This window comes from Hyaena hyaena, unplaced genomic scaffold (assembly GCF_003009895.1).
Source record: "Hyaena hyaena isolate Hyena2069 unplaced genomic scaffold, ASM300989v1 scaffold_233, whole genome shotgun sequence".
Classification (NCBI taxonomy): domain Eukaryota; kingdom Metazoa; phylum Chordata; class Mammalia; order Carnivora; family Hyaenidae; genus Hyaena; species Hyaena hyaena.
Window position 1 is genome coordinate 1961388 of NW_024080866.1, and position 22575 is coordinate 1983962.

Sequence of the window (22575 nt, forward strand, 5' to 3'; positions counted from 1 at the left end):
TTTTCTTGTCTTCATCAGTTTTCCTACAAATCCTATCTTCTAGGGCTCCACTTTATTTCCTCTCTCTAGGTTTGAGGGTATGGGTGAGCCTGGACATACTGCCCTAGGGTGTCTGTGCTCCCTGCCCCTCTGTTCTCCACCAGACCCTCCAGTTGAGGGGGCTGAGGATCAGTACCCAGTACCCACCCCCAGAGTCACCAGCTTCTTCCAGATCACTGCATCCTGGCTTCCCGTGTTCTGCTGGCAACCGCCCTCCACCAGGCAAATGTAGGCCGGGGACGTCTGGGGCTATACCTACAAGTTTCCCGTCGAAGGCTGCTCTCTCAGCTGGTAAGAGAGAAGAAGATAAGTGAAGATGGGGTAGGAAGCCAAGCAGAGCTGCAGGAGAAGTTGATTCCTAGGCCAAGGGGATCTGCATAGGTCCCACATAGACCCACATAGGTCACCAGCCCTCCAGCCCTGAATAGGACAAACCGAAGCCCAAATAAGTAGTCAGGTTAGCCAAGCATTAAATTCTATAATTTATAAATTTTTTAATGTTTATTTATTTTTTTTTTTTTTGAGAGAGAGAGAGAGATTGATTGATTGATTGACTGAATAGGGCAGAGAGAGAGGGAGACACAAAATCCAAAGCAGGTCCCAGGCTCTGAGCTGTCGGCATAGAGCCCAATGCAGGGCTTGAACTCACGGACTAAAAGATCATGACCTGAGCCAACTGAGCAACCCAGGTGCCCCTAGGTTCTATAATTAAATAGAGATTACCCAGTCCCATTCTCTGATCATCTGCAACCTTAGTCTCAAGGGGATGTCAGGGAAGATTAATTAGGGTGGAACCAGATACTGGGGTGGGAGACAGTAGGGACTGGAGCTCTCAGGAACAGAAGTCCTATATCCTTTAATCTAGGTTCTCTCCCCCCCATAAAGAAATAATAATTCTCCTATTGTACACCTGAAACTAATGTAACATTGTGTGTTAACAACACTTTAAATAATTTAATAATTACTATAATTAGTATTTTAAATTATATTAATAATATATATTATCAATTAGTAACTTATTATTGTTATTATTATTCTGTAAGAAAGCCAAAGTGTGGAGAAGAAAAGGACAAATCTATGAGTCTTGCAAACCTGTCTGCCTACCCTATGATTCAAACTGCCAAATCCTGGAAACACAGAATTGGGAGAGCCCCCAGTGGAAGTGATATAAGGGAAGGAGAGAGGATTCAGTGAGTAGAGAAATGATAAGCATAGAACCCAAGGATCCTCAAAGAAAGAAATGCCTCTCACTACTGCTGGTTTCTCGGGTGCCATCTACGGTCTCATGGCCAGGTCTGGCTGCTTCTTTCTTCTCTTGTTGGGTAAGACTGTTGAGGACTTTGGCTTGGCAATGGGCCTCAGTGCTGTTAATCACTGTTAACAGGGCATCAAGAGACAGGAGGTGTGTTGTGTAGAGCTGACCAGACACAGGGAAGGCATTCTGGAAAATAAACAGATCCAGTAAACTTGATGTTAATACTTTATCCTTTTCCAAAAATCTTGAAATCACCTATAACTTCTACATTGCCCTGAGAAAATGCGTTTCTTCTTCCTGTTCCCCAGCTCTCATGTGTTTCACTCCCTATGTATAATATGCTCACTACCACCAAAGAGATTTCCTTAATAAAGCCTTCTTTCTAGAGGCCAATAATAATGCTCAGCACCTTGGACAGCAGCTTGGTGAGGTCTTCAAAGAGGTTGGAACAGTAGTAGTCACAATCATAGTTGATATAGAGCTCAGTGACAAAGCTGGGGATGTGCCAGAGCTGCACAATAGCCTCCAGTGCCATCTCCTTCATCTCATAAGGCATCTTGGGGTTCTCCACAGTGATGATCTCCATAAGCTTTTTGATGTACATCTGGCAATAACCCAGTAATAGCCATTTGGGTGGGGTAAGGATTTAAGACAGAAGAAACAAATTAGTCAGGAAAAACATTAAATACAAGAAGGAGCAGCCCAGTCAGGAGGCATGCATTAACAGATCCTTAAAGACAGTTCGCCCTTCTCTTTGGCCTCCATGTTGGGGGAGGCCTGGCTCACTATCAGGCTCTTATGCCTGATCCAAAACAAGTTGCCTATTGCCTTCTTTGTGCTTTCTACAGGAACCTTCCCTGGTACTATTCAGAGTTCCTTTTTGCAACTTAGTGGCAAAGCCAGTTTGACTTGCCTGCCTGTGTTGCAGAGGAACTGCTGGGCAGAAAAGCTGTACCCACTCATGGTGAGGTTATCCACCAGTCCTCATATTTGGCTTCTCTCATTTTATAGCCAACCAGTTTTCTCTGGTCTCCCTTTAATTTCTTCACCAAAGAGGGCAGCCAATGAACCAAATTATGGAGGCTAAAAGCACTCTTATAGGAGTCCCTAAATCCCATCCCTGTAGCAGGACAGAGCTGGCCCCACTGAAGGTGCTATACAACTTGCTATTTTTTTCTTCATCCAAGTTCAAGAAACTCACCTCCAATTGGAACTTGAGGTGCTCCCTCATGCTCTCAAACAGTAGGAAGCATACCCGCAGGGAAGCAGCATAAAGGTTTAGTCGCTCTACACTGAGTAACTGTAGATCAGAGTAGGATTAAGTCATTAGGTTTCTGAACCTATGGCTCAACCAAGAGAAGAGCAGTAGAATAAACTCTGTGAAGTTGCCACGAAGGTCTTGTACTCTAAGGGAATTCTATATCTAGTCATTCCTATATTTCTCTTTGGCTGCCAGAGTCCCCTGGGAACTAGTAGAGTCCTCCTGATGATGACCGATGGCCAACTGGGGAGGGAGATTCTTTCCTGGATCCTATACTCTTTGCACCAATCAGCCAACCCTCCTTGTGTTCCCCCTGGTCCCTGAGACTGTGAGAAATAGCCAGGGGCTCAGAGCCCTTCTAGAAATCCAGTCTTACCTGGAGTAAGTGGCGGCACATCTCATCCTTGATGAGGCCCAAGAGGGTTTGGCACTGGGCTACAGGGGCTGACTCAAGAGCCACTGTCAACAAATGTAGTCCCATGTGGATCATAACCTCTGAATTGTGGCGGTCGTGTGGATTGGTGAGGGAAATGAGGAAGCGGAAGAGTTCACGGATGCAGGGAAGACCATAGGGGACCAATGCTGTACCTGGGGAAAGCCAGAAGTAAAGTGGAAATGCCAGGAAACAACTGGCTTGAGAGCTTGGCCTGCCCTGCCCTGCATTATACAAGGCAATTTCAAATAAGTGATTCTCTTTAAGGGGGGGGAAAAAAAAAAAAGCTTTCTTTCTGGGGAGGTAAGACTAGTTTCACTTATTGAAGGGAATCAGAATTGATGACCTTACTTTCTATTAAAACTCTCAAGCTTTCTATTCTTCCCTCTCATTTCCTCCTGTCCATCAAAGTCCCTCCCTGTATAGGCTGGGGAAGGGCAGCATTCATGCCAAAGTCCCATGACTTGATTCCATTTCCTGACTGGAAAATGGCCTAGAATCTGGACAGCAGACACCTTGGATCCAAGATGGTCTAGGCTCAGGACGCTTAGTGGGCAGGATGGGGGAGGTGAAGAGGCAGAGACTGCCCGAGAGAACTCACCTTCCTTCTGGGAGGACTGTGTAAAGCGTACACCCCGGGGATTGACGTAATCCATGTCATGGACAGAGGCAGAATCAGAGTGGTCAGCAGGGGACGTGCACTCCTCTAACACTTCGGGGATGGATTCCACGGATGCTGACTGGGCCTTTTCCACATGGACCCCTTCCTGCCATGACCAATAGCAGGAGGATAGGAAGAGGAATGAAGAAAGAGCAACTTGGAACTTACTCCCCTGAAGTATCTAATGTGCAGGTATCTCTAATGGACTGTAGGTGTAGGGCCAGCTCAGTGAGCTATGAATAAATGCAAGATAGCTCAGGGCAGAAGTGTGAAGAAAGACTCAGAAGACACCTCCTGAGGCACCACTGACCTAAAGTGAATGGAACTCTAGAGGCAACAGAGGTTCTCATAGGCTTGGGATTTATATCATTATCTTCCAGACAAAGCCATGGCCATCTCCCTCCCCTTTGCCTAGTGCTACCTGTATGCAAGACTCCATAAATCCCATGAGCTACCTCTTACAGTGAGTCATGCTGTGGATTTTCTAGACTGCACAGCTGATTCTAGGAAATAAAAATAACGAAATAAGGGCCCTGCCCCCCCCCAACACCAACCTTCTTTTGAACCAAGGCCCGGATAAAGGATGCAAAGGGTCAAGCCAATTCCACATTAGAAGATTAAAGAGGGGCCTTAAAGCCATACCTGGGGATCAGGCTGCTCAGGCACCCCCAGCTCACTGCTGCCAGGCTCTGTAGCTGTGCTATAACCTGGAGAGCCAGGTTGTTCCAAGTCAGTGAGGTCCTCCTTGGAGGTGGTTTGGGAGGAGAACTCCAGGCCACTGTCTGTAGAGGGGCTGACCACCGCTGAGGCAGCTTCTGAACTTGCAGAGGAGATGGAAGTGGGCACATCAATGAAGGGCATTCCCCCTGCCAAGCAAAGTAGGTGACGTTTGAAGAAAAGAGACTCTGTAGGAAAAACATACCCTCCACAGCACTAGGGGCTCTTTTCCTAGACCACATACTAATCTCTGAATACCCTGGTCTCTAAAGTAGTCAGAGTCCCTCTGGAAGGATAACAACCCTAAGTCACTGCAGAATTGCTGAATGATCACAATCTGAACATACCTGTAGTTTTCCCTTTTTGCTCTTAGCAGAAAGATCAAAGCCTCTCAGTTGGCTAGTTTTCAATGTTAAAATCCCTGAGAGAGGAAAGTTTTCTTCTATCTATTCTAATCAGAGGAAGCAAACCAGGGCACTCACCAGTGAGGTTAGAGGATAAGGTGGTTCCATTGGGGGTGGGCAGCTCTGAACCTGGTGTGACTTTGGTCATATGGCGCAGAGGCCTGGGGGATCTCTTCTGTTTCTTCCACTTGGATGAATCACTCATGCCTCCTGCTCTCATTTTCAGCTGGAAATATCATACCTCATTAGCACTAGTACTCAAACTAAGACTCTTACCCTAGAAATATCCCTTCTTATTCCTACTGGTCCCTAGAAAACAACCTATATGCTGTGTCTATACCAAAGGAAGAATCTAGACCATCAGAGCACATTCCTATTCCTCCAACATGGCTTCTATACCTGTCATTTCACAGCCTGGCGGCCTCCTAAATATTCTGCTTTTCAGCTGGACACACATAACTCTGCTTCCCTGAGTGCTGGGTGGCAACCCTAAGTCCTATAGATGGTGCCTGACCCTCTAGCAGGAAAGGTAAGGACAGAGGTTCATTTGCCTGAGGCTTCAGATCTACAAGGATTCCAGGGCTTTGCTCTTCAACTACCTGTAGCACAGCCTCTACTCCTAGGTTCTTATCCAATTATGAGAGTCTACTCCTTCCCTGTCACATTCTTAGCTTTCCTACTGGTTCGTGCATGGGGCCTAGACCCTAAATATATCCCTGACTTTCTGAATTTTTGTATCAAAGTGGTCAAGGAAGGAGTTAAGGAATGAGTGGTATCCCAGCTGATTTTTGGAGTTAAGGATGGAGGGTCATGTCATGCTGCTGCTCCCAATTTTGGTACATCAGTGAGACCTCCTGTCCGTCTCACTGTTGGGTCTTTCTAGGTATAGTTTTATGTTTTCAGATGGTAAGGCTACTGATTTCTTGGACCTTGCTCTATTCCATTTCCTTCTCTCCTGCTGTATTTCTGTTCCTCCTATAGTTCTATCTATCTATCTATCTATCTATCTATCTATCATCTATCTATCATCTATCTATCTCTGTTCCTTTTAGTTACAAAGGAAAATCTCTAAAGCCTGTTGTGGGAACTACTCTAGGATATAAGTTTTTGTGCATCTTCTTCATCCTCAGTTCACAGCTACTTTATTTAGGCCCATTTCACTTTCCTGGTCCTGATGCCTTCTGTTAGGGTTGGAGACTAGTCCCTCACCAGTCTCTCCATAGTTATACCATACTATTCCAAGACTGACAGACCATTCCTGGACTGGGCAACTGTAATAGTTGAGGAACCATCAGAATGCCTCTAAGAGAGTAGGAGCATTTTTCTTCCCTGCCTCTTTCTAAAGGCCAAATATACCCTGTCATCCTTGGTCTGTTCAATTCCTTCTAGCATTTGGGGGATAGGCCTCCTTCTTCAACCTCCCAAAAGCCCTCCAGAACCTAGGTAATCATTAACCCTTTGCTTAGAAACCACATAATTCTTCCTTCCTTACCAAAGCTCCACCCAGAAAGGAGAGAGGTCCAAGAATGAACCTCACACCCAGCTCTTACTAATGTAGGAACAACCTCACACTGAATTTACATTTATGCCTCCATCTCCAGAACGCCTACAGTCATATGCCTAGAATGGAACTTCAAGTGTTCTAAGCACCGTGGCTCAACAGGAACTAGGATGCTCTCTCTAGTAACCACTGAAGCTCATCTGAAGCAAGTTCATGGTAAAAAAAGAAATGCTCTGGGAGTAAGAGTCAGCCAAACATATAGACAGACAGTTAAGAAACTCAAGAGATCAGTGAGGGAAAACAAGAACCTCCTAGATTTACTGGCAATTGTCACTGAGGTCCAAAAAGTACTAACATCTGGATCCACTTTTGTGAGATATCTTTTCTCTCTAGGCAGACTCCCAATTTCAGGGACTCCAGGTGGTCCTACTTCCACTGAGAAGCCAGTAACTCAATGAGATTCCTTCTGACACTAGGATTAGTACTTCCTGTTTCCTTCTTTAGCCATTGCAAAGCTAGCTCCAACCTGATCATTTCAATTAGTATTCTCTGCCCCCTGGCTGGAGTAGGAGATGAGAAGCTGCCAGTTCTCACAAATGCCTGAGCCCTTACAAAGTATAGTTATACTCCCTGTCCTAAGGTAGGGAGGTGGGTCGTAGGTGTTCATGGAACCCTCCAACACCTAATCCATATAACTTTGTATATCCAAAGGGCATTATAAGCTTTACAAAGAAAGGGCAGGTCCTAGGTTAATCATGGCAAAATGCAGGGTATCCACTGAAGAAAGAGCTGCAACTTGAGACAAGTCAAGCACATAAATTAAAACTGACACAGCGCATGCAAAAAGAATGCAGGCCTAGAGACCATCTAGCTAGGTGTGTACACACACACACAGTTCTTTTAGTCTTCGGTGACCTGGATGTCCACAACCACAGCTCCAGAATGCACACTCAGGCGAAAGACAGCCTAGACACAGACAGCTCATACTTCCTTCTCTCCCTCTTCTTTCTAAAGCAGGGATATGGGGATAGGGGTAATCTTTAACTTGGGACTCTCCCCTGAACTCCTCTACATCTCGACTCTTAAGGGACAAGAGAGATTCTCTACAGAACCCATCCTGAGCTCCTTCCCCTCCATCTAGAGTCCTAAACCTGGAAATGAACCTTTAATGATAACTATGAAAAATAAAAGATCCCAACTAGATGGGACTATCCTTTCCTTCCAAACCCAGTTCAAGTATCTAAATAGAGCCAAAGACTGTGCTTAAGCTCCATATGTCAGGTCTGAGACAGGGAGAGGGCAGAAGAGGGAAGGGCCTTGCTCAGGGGTCCCTCACAGTTCCCTCAAAAGGGTAGATATTAAACATCCCTGTGAGATGTCAGCAGGACTCAAACTCTCTACCTAGGCTCACTACATGATATATCACCAGTTCAAAGCTTCCTTCTGCCTTCAGGCAACCAGATGTCCCCCAGGGAAATTCCCAACACTGCAAAGCTACAAACACATGCAACTCTTCCAAAACCGTGCTGTGTTATTAGGGAGGGGTAAATTGTGCTTTGCACAATGGAAATGCGACCCAGATGTTACATATAAAAAAAATAAATAAACATTTAAATAAATAAAAAGAGGGGAAGGAGAGGGAGAGGGAGAGAGACCTTGAGGTTCTTAAAGAGTAGTACCCTCTCTAACTGGTTCAGGGCTTTGGTCTGCTCCCCACTACTTAGCTCCAGTTTGTTGAGGAGACATGGAGAAATCTGTGAAAGACAGGCAAACGAACGATTTAAACAAAGTGAAATAAACTCAGACACACGCCAATAGGGCATAGGGCAGGAAGAGGGATGGAGAGCTGGGGAGAAGGGAAGGTCAGGTGCATGCACCAACAGCCAAGGGTCATCTCCATGGGCAGAACCTCTTAGGGCTGCAAGTAGAATCCTCATCAGAGGTCTGTGAAGCTCAGGATTTCAGTTTAAAATAGAAAGAGGCCATTCTTCTGATCACATTCTTGTAGCAGTTTGAGAACCTTCTGATCTAGAGTCAGGCTTGATTTGTCTCATCAACAGAGATAAGCCCAAGTGTGAGCCCATTCTAATCTAGCATGGGGGTAGGACTTTGGGCATAGTCTCCTTAGGCCTCCTACCTGCTGATAAGTCTGGGCCTTGAGGGGATGGCAGGAAGTTCACCTTTATCAACATACACTTTTAGCCCAACCTGATGGGCCTTACCAAGTTTCCATGAAGGCCTGGATCACCAGCTTATGTGGTGGGTCAATAAAGATAGGCTGGGAAGGAAAGATTGGGGAAGGAGAGGTATCTGGGAAAGAATAAATTTCTCACTAAAGGAATGATAGTTATTTCTGCATTCCGAGCGGACCTGTCTAGGCAAAAGCATGTTTTTGCCAAGCAAGGGTGTTCAGGGAAATCCCCATAGCACTAAAGTTGAGAGACCAAAGTTTGGATGAGGGACAGCAGGTCATACCTTCTTCATGTTGGTACCCATATAGTTCTTGGGTTCTTCTTTAAATTGAGGTAACCTACAAGATAGAGAACCCCATGGACTGTCATTAGGGATAACAACAAATCTCCCCTGCATGCTAGCTACAGCCCAAATGTGCCGTGGGCCAGGGCATGCCCTGTCTCTTAGGAAGAGCTAGGAAGAGAAGCAGGCTAATTTCATCCTTTTGAGAACCCTATCAAAGGAAGAAGTTGGGGAACTTATAATACTTTCTTAAAAAGGAGGGAGTCACCAGGACAAAGTGATTAAATTCCCTTGGAGTGTGGAGGCTCTTTTCATCCTAAACCGACTCCTTCCAGCTTGGGTTTACTTAACAAGTACTGATGAAAGCCACAATAAGGGGAGGGGAGGGGACAGTCTATCAAAACCCCAGGAGACTGGGCATAGTGTGAGGAATAAAAGGCAGGTTGAGTTCTGAAACCAATAAACCTGAGCCTGAAGAGTAAGAACGCTTTGCAGTAGGGTCCAGGGGCAGATCTAGTCTGTAGATAATAAGAATTATTACTTACAGATCTGAGAGAAAAATAAAATCCCATGGGGAATTTTTTTTTAACTAGATTATTTTTAGAGAAATTTTAGGTTCATAGCAAAATTGAGAAGATACACTGATTTCCTATATAACCCCAGTCCCCACAGATACATAACCAACCCCATTATTAATATCCCCTAGGGGAGGCTTTAAAGCTCTTGCCTCAGTCAGCTTTTCTCAAAGTTAGTCTACTGAAAAACGGTGTAGGAAACAGGCAGTTAGGCATAATATGAAAAGGCCTCATAGCCCCGAAATTGAGGGCCTTGATGAGGGTAACCAGCGGTCTTGGTTTGCCGGAGAATGAAGTGCTTGCAGGGATGCAGGATTTTCAGTGCTAAAATTGGGGAGAGTCTGGCCAACAAGGTTGGTCACCCCAGCCTTGGTCCTTCCTCACAGAAACTGGACTGAGCTCTGGGAGCTCAGCACCCTGTTCCAGGCTCCCTTGAATTTGGCTTCCTCTCTGTGTTCCCTTTCCCAGCTGCTCCCTGCACGGAAACAGACACAAGTTTGGGAAGCCGAACAAGGTCTGTCGGCCTAGATCAAATAACCTCTGCCTCTCTCTGAGGCCAAGCCAGCTCCAATCCTTCTCCCTTATTCAGTAACCCTGGGCCCAGTGAACTACCCCCATCCATAATCCCAGTGGCCCCTGAAGTGGCTGTGGGGTTGGCCAGGTCCCTGAAGTGGCTGTGTGGAAGCAGGCAGGCTCAAGAGGCCTGGGCAGCCGGGCTGAAGCAAACAGCAGCAGGTTTACCTTGTGAAGAGCAGCTGCACCATGTCTACGAGAGTGTGCTCTGCGGATTTTCTCAATAACTCTGCACAGGCAAAAACAAATAACACAGGTGTCATTACTTGCTGTGCTATTATCAGGAGGCTTCTCAGAGCAGACTCCCCTCCAAACCTTGTTTACTAAGGATTATGCCAAACTTATTAAAACCAGCTTCAGCTCAGCCTGGCAGCCACAACTTCACTAGCCCACAAGGTGGCACTCCTGAGACAAGGGAAAAAACGGGGTCGGGGGGGCTGGGGGAGGAGTGCTCAATGATGCGTTTTCAAGGGTTTCAGGCTGGTGTCAATCCCAGAAAGACCCAAGGGAGACAGATTTGGTGCCTGGGCTAAGTCAGTTGGAGATCTATCCCAATTCCTGTCCTGGCACAATGAACTAAGGTCTCTATATTCTAGCTGTGCGATAGTCAAGTAAAGACTTCTAGACCCCTCTGACTCCACAAGGTAGACGAACAAGTCCTGAGTTTTCCACCTCTCTGGGGTTCAGAGACAGCATTCTATATTTATACTCACAGACACTGGCCCTAGGAATGGTGACAGGCCCAATATTCAAGCACCTACCACTGAGCCTCATTTCAAAGCAGATCCGGAAGCAAGACTGCATAATCTCACACACAGATTCATTGGTTAGGTGGGAACCCACTGGGGTCAGCAACAGAGTTCGCAGCACCTACCAGGAGGAAAGAGGAGATACAGTGATAAATGAAGCAGGCTAAGTAAAGTAGGATGTACCTAGAGGAGAGAAGCTGCCTCCTATTCCTTTAGTCTCCTACAGAAGCACTCGGGTGAGAAAGAGAGGTTAGCAAGAATGCTGACCTCACTTCAGTTTGGGGGCGGAAGGCGGATCTCTCAGGAACTTAATCTTGGGAACTGTGCCTTTACTCTCCATGACCCTGACAGAGATCAGCACTCATTCCAGCCCTAGTCCATGAGCCCCACAGATGGATGGCAGATATGGTCTGCCAGAGGTACAAGTGTATTAAGGGCTTCGGTATTTGATATCAATTAATTTAAAGCTTTTAATTATTTTCCTTAGAAAAGCTTTTACTCTGGGTACTCTAGCTGCTTGTTTGGAAACAAAGTAGCTCCTTAAGCCCCAGTGGAGTCAAAACACAGCTTTGTGCCGCCTGCAGTCTTGGGTAAGGAGAGCCGTTAGCACCAGCTCCTGGCCATTAGCCTAATTGCTCTTCCCCTCCATTTACCTGAAGGATTTTCATCAGGACAACCTCATCGCTGGCAGGATCTGTGCCCACAAAACGGGCATGGGTGACAGCATCTGCCATGTTCTCCATGCCCTCTGCTGTGCCCTCATGAGTGGGATCTGCTCCAACAAAAAAAGAAAAGAGTAAGTGGTATGGAGAAGAGAGACGGGAAAGATATCCTGTATAGGGACTGCCTTGAGAGACTTTGTTTTTCTCTTCTTCAGTTTCCTAACCCATGGCTGCTTGAGCTACCTGAGAATTTTTGCTAATAACTGGCTTTCACAAGCTCCTCAGCATAAATCCCACTGTGTAAAAACAGTGGTTCTCAAACCTAAGTAGATATCAGAATCACTTATAAGATTTGTTAAAAATATAAATTGCTGGGCCCACTCTGAGAACTTCTGATTTAGTAGATTTACAGTGGGGCCTGAGAATGTGCATTTCTAACAAGACCCCAGGAGAAGTTAATGCTGCTGGTCAGGGGGACCATACTTTGGACTCACTGGTATAAAGCTACTCATTTCATAGAGGAAGGACCTACAAATAGGAGATTTTGGCCCAGAGCAAGGGCCAAGTAGGACCAGACCTTTGTATACCACGGTTGCAGACTTTCTCTGTTCATGTGTTCTCTCTCTTTTTTTTAAATGTTTTATTTATTTTTGAGAGAGATAGAGACAGTATGAGCAGGGGAGGGTCAGAGAGAGAGAGAGAGAGAGAGAGAGAGAGAGAGAGAGAATACAAAGCAGGCTCCAGGTTCTGAGCTAGCTGTCAGCACAGAGCCCGATGTGGGGCTTGAACCCAAGAACCGTGAGATCATGATCTGAGCCGAAGTTGGACACTTAACTGAGCCACCCAGGTGCCCCTCATGTGTTCTTTTTCAACACATCTCTCTGATTGCTTTTGGAGTTTTGTGTTCAGGTGCAAGTGAGGTAGAAGAGTAGGGGAAAGAAATGGACAGTCACTGCTGCCAATACTTATATCTGGGTGCCACGTTATGGCAAATGAGAGACTTCTTCCTGCTTTGGTTTCATTCTTACTTAAAACAATATGACATGGAGGAAGAATCATTTTACCAGTTAACTAAACACATATTAGAAGAAAAAGGGGACAAACTAAACAGGATTGGAAGTTGGCTGACTGGGGAGTAGGAGGAAGAGAGAATTTCAACAGTGAATAAGAAGAGGGGAGAAGCTAGATCAGACAGCCAGCACCATGCTGGAAACTAACACAAATACTGCCAAGGAAGAAACTGCTCCCATTAATCTGCTAAATATCCACAAGGAGTAGCCAAAGAAGTGGCCTTCATCAAGGCCTGCAAGGGTCTTGCAGAACTGCCTGGATTATCCTTGAAAGGGAAACATAAGTAGGGAAAAAAAGGAGGGAGATGGCAAGGCTTTGCGAGTGACAGAGAAAGGTTGCTCCAGAGGTGGCATGGTGTAATACAGGAGCACCTCCTAGTTTTAAGCAGTGGGAATTAAGCTTATCATTTTTTTCTTTCTTGGTACCCGAAATTAACAGAGTTCCTGAGCCTAAAGTTCAGGGGTATAGCTGAGAAACCATAACATTTCCCTCATAACAACAATCCTGAAGACTTTGATGAATTATAAGCGATTCTCATTTGTTTTCTTCTTTTTCTGTCCAGGTTAGTCTCTGACACCTGGTCAAAGACTCTGTCCATACAGCATGCTCCCACTCAGCATCAGGAGTGGTTACTTAGAGTTCATGCAGAAGGAAGCTAATTTCATGATAACATAGTATATGGGGTGCCCTAGCTCCTTCTATCACCCCAACTCTCCATGTTTCTCCCATTCAACTCAGGAAATATAACCTGAAGGCCCTTGCCTGAGTCTTCTCTTACAGCCCTTGCCTGACTGTCCTTATTCAGGCCTCCACGATCCATAGTAGGACTTTTCCGTGCACAGGAAATCCAGGTCTTCAGTGTTGTGTGGGGTTTCAGAGCTCTGTAAATGGCAGCTTTACTCCTGCTTCATAAGGCTCCTACAGGTCTATTTCTTACCCTCTTTCAGTAATCTTCCTTGTTAAAGTAGTTTAACGATCTCTTTGTAGCTCTTATCCTCTGAGCTTGAATGAAATAGCAAAGTTAATTTTCTAAAAAAGGCAGGTACGAATGATAGGTCTTTAGAACCACAGGCAGAGCCCGCCAGGCAATCAGTGGCACAAATCCTGGTCTGGCAGCTGTGTGGGGCCAAACATATGCTGATCCTTGGAGCAGGATCTAAAATAATTCTAGAAGCCTTGGGTCACAGGATTGACAGGTGAGGGATAATTTCTTCTAGGATAGCCTAAACAAAAGATTGTTTGGCTTGAGCTCACTTAGCAGAACTTGTCTTCCCCAGGACCCTGTCCTTAGAATGTCCTCCTTTCCTAGCCACTCTGGAGCAGACTGAAGGTAAAGCTGCCAATCTTGTCTCCTTTGCCCTCTGGCTTTCATACACTCCTTCCTGCTGTCCCCTTTCTCATGCCCACTGCAATCACCACCTCCAGCATTCTCTTTTCCCACCACAGGAAACTCCAGTGACCAGCTGGCCTGAGGTCTCCAATGACAAGCTTGTCTGCCAAGTCCAGGAAAGAGAGAGAGGAACACTGACAAGGGAGCAGAGGGAAGAAGCATAGAGGGCAGCTGCTGGAGGCTGTGGAAAGAGATGACCTGCAGGTGGTGCTCAGGGCAAGGCTGGAAGTAGCTGGGCCCGATTTTTGCTCAGGAAAAGTATGAAGCTAAGACTAGGATATCTGAAGAGACAGATGCCCCTCTTCAGAAGCTAGCTGGCACCCAGGATTTCTGCTCAGGATCCTGAATGCTTCTGCTAAGCAAATCCCACTTTCTAGAAAAGATAAAGTGCCTTCTTGCCCTGAACCACAGGCCTTTTTTTTTCTCTAGCTAGCTACAGCCTGAGCTGCTCTTTTCTTGTCTCCTTACTTAGAAACAAAGACAGCTGTCTGTTTTCTATGTTCCTCATCCCTGTGCATGGGCTAGCAATAGGGGAAAAGTAATTCAGGATCCTGAGTGACAAGACCAACTAATAAGGAATCCAAAAGACACCATAAACAAATTCAGACATAAACAACAGACTGGATAAAATATCTGGGCTAGATTGGGAGAAAATATTTGTAATACTATAATAGACAATTGGTTGATATCCCCACTATACAAAGAACTCCTGTAAATTAATAAGAAAAACAAAACTTCAGTAAAATAATAGAAAGAGGAGAAGAAATGCAAATGTTTAACTTAAAATAAAAACAATAAAATACTAGTTTTCGCTCATCAAATTAGCACAAATGAATAGTGCTAATATTTAAAAAAAATTTTTAATGTTTTTATTTATTTCTGAGAGAGAGAGAGAGAGCGTGAGCAGAGGAGGGTCAGAGAGAGAGAGGGAGACACAGAATCCAAAGCAGGCTCCAGGCTCCGAGCTGTAAGCACAGAACCTGACGTGGGGCTTGAACTCACAAACTGAGAGATCATGACTTGAGCCAAAGTAGGACACTTAACCAACTGAGCCACCCAGGCACCCCGAATAGTGCTAATATTCAGTGCAGGTGTCAGTGTGGGGAAATGGAAACTCAAACACTACTGTTGGAAGTATAAATACTATAAGCTTTTGAGAAAGCAGCCTGGTAGCACATAGAAAAGTGTAATATGCTCATGGTGTTTAATCCAAAAATTTCAAGTACAGGAATCTATCATACAAAGGAAAATTAATAAATAAGGACATATGAACAAGGATGCTTATTTCAGCATTATTTGTAAGTTGCTCAAATTAGGAAACTGAAATATTAAATATTATTCAAGAAAAAGATTGATGTTATAGCTATACTATAGAAATTATACACCTTTACTAAGAGGAAAAAAAATCTTACCAAGGGCTCGAGGGGATGGGAAATGGTTCCTTAATGTTTAGAGTTTCTTTTGGGGCAAAAAAGTTTGGGAAGCAGATAGTGGTGATGGTTGTACAACACTGTGAATGTAATTAATGCCAATGAATTGTATACTTAAAAATGATAAAATGGCAATTTTTATATTATTATATATCTTACCACAATAAAAGAAGAATATATAAACTTCCAGTTATAAGATTTATAAGTTCTGGGGATGTAAGGTACAACATGATGACTACAGTTAATAATACTCCATTGTGTATTTGAGGAGCACCTGACTGGCTCAGTTGGAAGAGCATGAGACTCCTGATCTTGGGGTTGTGAGTTTGAGCCTTAGGTATAGAGATTACTTAAATAAATAAACTTAAAAAAAAAAAACAAAAAACTACATTGTATATTTGAAAGTTGCTAAGAGAGTAGATCTTAAAAATCCTCATTACAAGAAAAAAAAGGAAACTATGAAGTGATGGATGTTAGCTAGATTTATTGTGGTAATCATCTGTAACATATATTAAATCATTATGTTGTACACTGTAAATTAATACAATGTTATATGTCAATTATATCTCAATAAAACTGGGGGAAAAATAAATCAGATGGATAATTATGTCATGTACATCTTTCTAAGCTAATACTATTAAGTGAAAAAGGAGAAAATCCATAGCACATAATCCTGTTTTTTTTTTTTTCTAAATGTTTTATTTATTTCTAGGAGAGAGAGAGAGAGAGACAGCGTGAGCAGGGGAGGGTCAGAGAGAGAGGGAGTCACAGACTGAAACAGGCTCCAGGCTCTGAGCTGGCAGTCAGCATTGAGCCCGATGCGGGGCCCGAACCCACGAACCACGAGATCATGACCTAAGCGAAACTCAGACGCTCAACTGACTAAGCCACCCAGGCGCCCCATATAATCCTGTTTTTTAAATGATACTTTATATAGCACAAACGAGAATCCCAAGGAAACGTTCCCTCCCTCCCCATACTGTAAGACCTGAGTATATTAGCATAATGAGTAACCAATAACAGTCTTATTTCTTTCCTACAAGGAAACAGATGGCTGGGAGAAACTTTCCAGTATCACCAGACCATTGCCTAAGGCCTGACCACCCAGGAGAGGCAGGGAATGAAGTGCTGTGGTCATCCAACAAAGCCCAAGTTCTTACCTATGAGTGCATAGGACAGGAACTTGTTGACAGAGGTGAGTGCCAGTCCAGTGATAGGACCAGTGGTATCTTCAGAACGAATCACTTCCAGAAATGGACGGAGGAACACATTGGGCTCAATTTCTGAGAGTTCTGCAAGAAAAGAAACAGAAATAAAGTGATGCCATCTGACAAAAAAGTAAACTCTAGAAAAAGACCCTTCTTATCTGTGCCATGAGGCTAGAGTTCTTAGTTCCTGGGTCAATTTCCTCTCTCTGGATTACCTTAAATCAAATCACAGATGTTATCATTTTATCTGTAAAAATTTTTAGTAAGTAGCTCAAAGATTAACAAGTTAAAAAAAAAACCCACAGTATGCTTAATAAATGCTTAAAAAGTTAGCAATAGGGGTGCCTCAGTGGCTGTCAGTTAAGCAACCAACTTCGGTTCAGGTAAAAAAAAAACCATCTAGCGGTTCTTGAGTTTGAGCCCTGCATTGGGCTGTCAGCTGTCAGCACAGAGTCCACTTCAGATCCTCTGTCTCCCTCTCTCTCTGCCCCCACCCCCCAAAAAACATATAAAAAAATTTTTTTAATGTTTATTTTTGAGAGAGAAAAAGAGAGACAGAGACAGAGCGTGAGTGGGGAGGGGCAGAGAGAGAGGGAGACACAGAACACAAAACAAATTCCAGGTTCTGAGCTCTCAGCACAGAGCCTGATGTGGGGCTTGAACTCACAAATTGAGCCAAAGTTGGATGTTTAACCAAATGAGCCACCCAGGTGCCCCTAAAAATAAATAAACTTTAAAAAAATTAGAAATAAGGGGTGCCTGGGTGGCTTAGTTGGTTAAGCGTCCGACTTTCACTTAGGTCATGATCTCACGGTTCGTGGGTTCGAGCCCTGCGTCGGGCTCTGTGCTGACTGCCAGCTCAGAGCCTGGAGCCTGTTTCAGTCTGTGACTCCCTCTCTCTCTGACCCTCCCCTGCTCACGCTGTCTCTCTCTCTGTCTCCTAGAAATAAATAAACATTAAAAAAAAATAGAAATAAAATGGTTAAGATGGTAAATTTTATGTTATATATATTTTGCCACAATTTGAAAAATTAAAAGTAATTCTTTAATATCACCAAATATTGTTGGGTCAATTTTCCATGTCCAATTCACCATTCTCCCTAGTGACACATGGATAAATCTCATCTCGAGTATAGCCAAAATAGCCAAAGAGGTCCTAGGATGAGCTGCTGTCTTTATGTCTTTTGCTGTTATGGTCAAGGTCACTTCTCTTAGAGATAAGGAATAGCACATCCCAGGAAGGTGAGGGGAAACCCTGAGGTTTATAGTCCTTTGCCGGAAAAATAAGCCTAAAAAGAACAAAAGGCTGCACAGTCCCTACTCCCGGGGATAGTTTGTAATTTTGGAAGGTCCTGTCCACTCTTTAGCTCCCTTTCTGCATAGCGTAAAGCAAAGGGCTAACTGTGCTGAGATGAAGGAGCAATTCATAACCTTTATTTTACAGATGAGAAAAATAAGGCTTAGATAAACTACAAGATTGGCTCCAAATTACATAGCTAATAAGAAGCAGAGCTGGGATTTGAACATGGTTTCAAAATTTGTGAAACCATTAGATCTATTCTAATTACCAGCATGTACTCCTGAATTTAGGTTTCATTCCAGGTCTGAGAAGCTGCACTACACTGGACTTGCTCCCCACACTGCTCTAGAGAGTCTGTTTTTCTAGATTTGGCAGTCCATCCATCAGTCTTGCAGAGACTAGCTCCCTAAAAGGCTTCCTAAATTGCCTAGAGAGATTTAGGGACAAGATCAAGGCTGCCCGCCTTTAGAGACAAAAGAAAGCTGGGTTTTCTGAGCACCATTATTTTCATGCAAATCTAAGGAGCTTCCCACTCAATTCCTACCACTCCCTCTTTGAGTAAACATTCCCCAGCCCGGCTGCTCCTCAGATTAATGCTTTAATTAATTGGCAGATTGGGTAGCATTTTCCAAGCCTGTATGTACAGTGATCACATCAGCTGTATAAAACCTGCTTCTTATCCCCCACCTACCCCTCCTAGAGATGTACAATTTGCAGGAAAAACCTGGAGAAAAACCTTTGTGTGTGTGAGGTGGTAGAGAGTTGAGGTATAAGGAACAGAAATACTAAAAAAGCTGAAATTTATAAAATATTTTTAAAGCACATTAAAAAATATAAAGTCAACTAGTCTTGCTGCTTTAGAAACATAACTATTACATATGATTTGGTCTGTCATTTTAAAAATATCATTGGGGCCCCTGGGTAACCACCCAGGCAGGTGAGCATCTGACTCTTGATTTTGGTTCAGGTCATGATCTCACAGTTCATGAGACTGAGCCCCATATAGAACTCTGCAGAGATAGTTCAGAGCCTGCTTGGGATTCTCTCTCTCCCTCTCTGTCCCTCCCCTGCTCTCTCTCAGAATGAATAAATAACTGAAAAAAATATGGTCATGTTTACTATATTTGAGATATAAAAGTCTAGATGGAAAAAATCATCTTTAATTGAGAGGCGGGGCAGGGAACAGATTTTCTGAGCTTTCATCCAGTTGCTATAACTGTACTTTCTGGAAAGACTGGGGAAATTTCACAGCCATGGTTTGACACTTCCAGAGCCATTACATATTTTCTTCCCATCCAAGCACTAACCACGTCCAACCCTGCTTAGTTTCCGAGATCAGACGAGATCTGGTGCGTTCAGGGTGGTATGGCCATAGACCATTACATCTTTTCTTAAATTTGGTAAAATCGACTCTCTTTGGTATAGTGTTCCATAAATTTTAACATATGTATAGATTCCTGTAATCACTGTGAAGATGTGACAACTGGGATACAGAACATGTTCTGTATGAACTCCCTCTTATCTCTTTATAGTCACAGCCTCGTAGCCACCCGAACCCGTCAACAACCATGGATATATGCCTCCACACTACAGTTTTATCAAGAAGGTCATAAAATGGAGTCATACAGTGTGTTACTTTTTTTTTTAATTTTTTTAATGTTTTATTTATTTCTAGGCGAGAGAGAGACAGCATGAGCAGGGAAGGGTCAGAGAGAGAGGGAGTCACAGACTGAAACAGGTCCAGGCTCTGAGCTGGCAGTCAGCACAGAGCCCGACGCAGGGCTCGAACCCACGAACCGTGAGATCATGACCTAAGCGAAAGTCGGACGCTTAACCGACTAAGCCACCCAGGCGCCCCAAGTGTGTTACTTTTGAGGCTGGCTTCATCATCCTCAGCATGATGCCTCTCAGATTCATGTAAACTGTTACATAGATCAATAGTTTGTTCCCTTTTAATGCTGAGTGGTATTCCATTTCATGGATGTGCCAATTTGTTTATCCATTCACTAGTTGGAGGACATTTATTTGGCTTATCCAGTTCAAGGCAATTTTGAGTAAAGCTGCTATAAACATTCATGTACAGGTTTTCGCATGAAGAACTTTGGTTTGCATTTCTCTAGGATAAATACCCAGGAGTGGGATCTCTGGGTCAAAGGGTAAGTGTATGTCCAGCTTTATAAGACACTGCCAAACTGTTTTCCAGTCTCTGTGTGACTTTGCATTCCCACCAGCGATGAGAATTCTGGGTTTTGCCCATCCCCTCCTGTACTTGGTATTTTCAGTATTTTTAGTTAAGCCATCCTAGTAGGTAGGTAGTGGTATCTCCATTGGTTTACATTTGCATTTCCCTAATGGCAAGTGACACCGAACATCTTTTTTCATGTGCTTATTTGCCATCCATGTATCCTTTTTAGTGGACATGTCTGTTCAAGTCTTTAGCCCATTTTTTAAACGGAACTGTTTGTTTTCTTACTGTTGAGATTATTTTCTTGTTTTTTTTTTAAAGTTTATTTATTTTGAAAGAGAGAGCGAGAGAACGAGCATGCGAGTGCTCACAAACGGGGGACGGGCAGAGAGAGAGGGAGAGAATCCCAAGCAGTCTCTGCACCATCAGGGCAGAGCCTGATGTTGGGCTCAAACTCATGAACCCCAAGATCATGGCCTGGGCTGAAAGCAAGAGTCAGACGCTTAACTGAGCGATCCAGAAGCCCTCTTACTATTAGGTTTACAGACTTTTTTTTTTTTTTAAGTTTTATCTATTTATGTTGAGAGACACAGAGACAGCACCAGTGGAGGAGGGGCAGAGAGAGGGAGAGAGAATCCCAAGCAGGCTCTGCATTGTCAGTACAGAGCATCATGTGGGGCTCAAACCCATAAACCGTGATTCAGTGACCTGAGCTGAAACCAAGAGTCCGACACTCAAAACGACTGAGCCACCCAGGCACCTCGAGTATAGAGACTTCATTCATTCTGAATTCAAGTCCTTTATTGGATACAGTGATTTACAAATATTTTCTCCGAGTCTGTAGCCTGTCTTTTCAATCTCTTAATGGTATGTTTCACAGAGCAGGCATTTTTACTTTTGATGAAGTGGTGTATCACATTTTTTTCTTTTGTGCATTGTGTTTTTGGTGTCATATCTAAGTAGTCTTTACCTAATCCCAGGCCACAGAGATTTTTCTGTTTTCTTCTAAAAAATATACAGGTTTATGCTTTTTGTTTACTTCTGTGATCTGTATTCAGTTAATTTTTCTACAATGTGTGATGTTTCGATAGAGGTTCTATTTTGTTTTGCATATGGATGTCCAGTTGTTTGAACAGCTTTCCTTGAAAAAGAATTCTTGCTCTACTGAATTGTCATCACTGCACCTTTGTCAATCATCAATTAGCCTTATTTTTGTGAGTATATTCTAGGTTCACTATTCTGTTCCACTGATCTTTGTCTCTAACTCTCTTGAAAGTACACTGTCTTGATTAACTTTATTCTAAGTCTTTTTTAAAAAAAATTTTAATGTTTTTATTTACTTCTGAGAGAGAGAGAGAGAGAGAGAGAGAGAGAGTGTGTGAACAGGGGAGGGTCAGAGAGAGAGGGAGACACAGAATCCGGAACAGGCTCCAGGCTCTGACCTAGCTGTTAGCACAGAGCCTGATGCGGGGCTCGAATCCACGAACTGTGAGATCATGACCTGAGCCAAAGTCGGACACTTAACTGACTGAGCCACCCAGGAGCCCCTATTCTAAGTCTTAAAATTAGGTAGTGATCCCTCCAACTTTATTATTTTTCAATACTGCTTTCAGCATTCTAGTTCTTTGCCTTTCCATTTCAACATAAATTTGTCTGTATTTACAAAAAAAATCTTGTTGGGAATTTGATAGGAATTGCACTGAGTCTATAGATCAGTTTGGGGAGAAATGACATCTTTACTAAGTTGTGCCTACCAATTAATAGACACGGTAATCTGTTTATTAATTTCTTTCATCAGTGTATTATCGTTTTCAGCATACAGATTTTGTATATGTTTTGTTAGATTTATACCTAAGAATTTAATTTTTACTTGGTATGTTTGTAAATGATATTGTGTTTTGTTTTCAGATGTTTTAATATTTAGAAATGGGACTGATTTTGTTTTGTTTCAAACCAGAACATTTATTATGTGGCTGATGACTGAAATCCTTAAGATGAACTGGATACTGCAATAGTTGCCCTCTTGGGCTTAGGTGCTGTTCTTTTGTGGAACCCATGCCTGAATCTGCAGTATACAATTTTTAGGTGCCTCATTAGACCGTCCCAGTAGTATTTCATCTTTTACCGTTGGCACTCCAGTTGTACTTTCTCTTCTGCTTAGCAGGATAGCCATAACCTGCCACAGGTTGACTTCTGAAGGTGGAAGGCCTTACAGAGTCACAGCAGTGGCACAACTTGTGTGTCTTATTGTGACACTTTCCAAATGATGGTATCCCCTTCATCATCTCGTTTCTGTGGCCAAGACCAAAGAGATGAAATAGGATTGATTTTTGTGTGTTGAACTTATATTCTGGGACTTTACTAAACTCATTTGGTTAGTTCTAGGATTTTGTTGTTGTAGAGTCCTTGGGGGTTTCTACATAAACAATTATGTTATCTGCAAATAGTTTTATTTCTTCCTTTCCAATGTACATGCCTTTTATTTCCCTTTCTTGTCTCACTGCACTGGCTGGGACTTCCAATAGCATGAAAGTAGATTTTTTTCTTTGTTGCCAGTCTTAGGGTAAATGCATTCAGTGTTCCACTGTAAAGTATGATGTTAGTCACACGTTCACTACCATGAGTGGATATTATATTTTATCAAATGCCTTTTCTTCATCAATTGATATGATCAAGAGCTTTTTCT

At 43.4% G+C, this 22575-nt stretch overlaps 1 protein-coding gene and 1 pseudogene across 4 annotated transcripts in view; both read right to left on the reverse strand.

Moving 5' to 3' along the window:
* Positions 1-22575, reverse strand: part of GBF1 (golgi brefeldin A resistant guanine nucleotide exchange factor 1) — a 121853-nt gene that overhangs the window by 15541 nt on the left and 83737 nt on the right. For 2 of the 4 annotated variants that reach the window (XM_039243940.1, XM_039243939.1), the window contains exons 4-17: positions 16357-16488; positions 11297-11415; positions 10656-10764; positions 10063-10123; positions 8747-8801; positions 7951-8025; positions 4849-4996; positions 4292-4515; positions 3590-3755; positions 2932-3143; positions 2496-2594; positions 1704-1898; positions 1291-1480; positions 187-327 (exon numbers count right to left, since the gene is read on the reverse strand). In XM_039243940.1, coding sequence (XP_039099871.1) covers positions 187-327; positions 1291-1480; positions 1704-1898; positions 2496-2594; positions 2932-3143; positions 3590-3755; positions 4292-4515; positions 4849-4996; positions 7951-8025; positions 8747-8801; positions 10063-10123; positions 10656-10764; positions 11297-11415; positions 16357-16488 — 1926 coding nt within the window. The remainder of the gene's footprint in view (positions 1-186; positions 328-1290; positions 1481-1703; positions 1899-2495; positions 2595-2931; positions 3144-3589; positions 3756-4291; positions 4516-4848; positions 4997-7950; positions 8026-8746; positions 8802-10062; positions 10124-10655; positions 10765-11296; positions 11416-16356; positions 16489-22575) is intronic. The other 2 variants (XM_039243942.1, XM_039243941.1) reach the window with 1 other exon arrangement.
* On the reverse strand, positions 21879-22174 carry LOC120239581 (annotated as a pseudogene).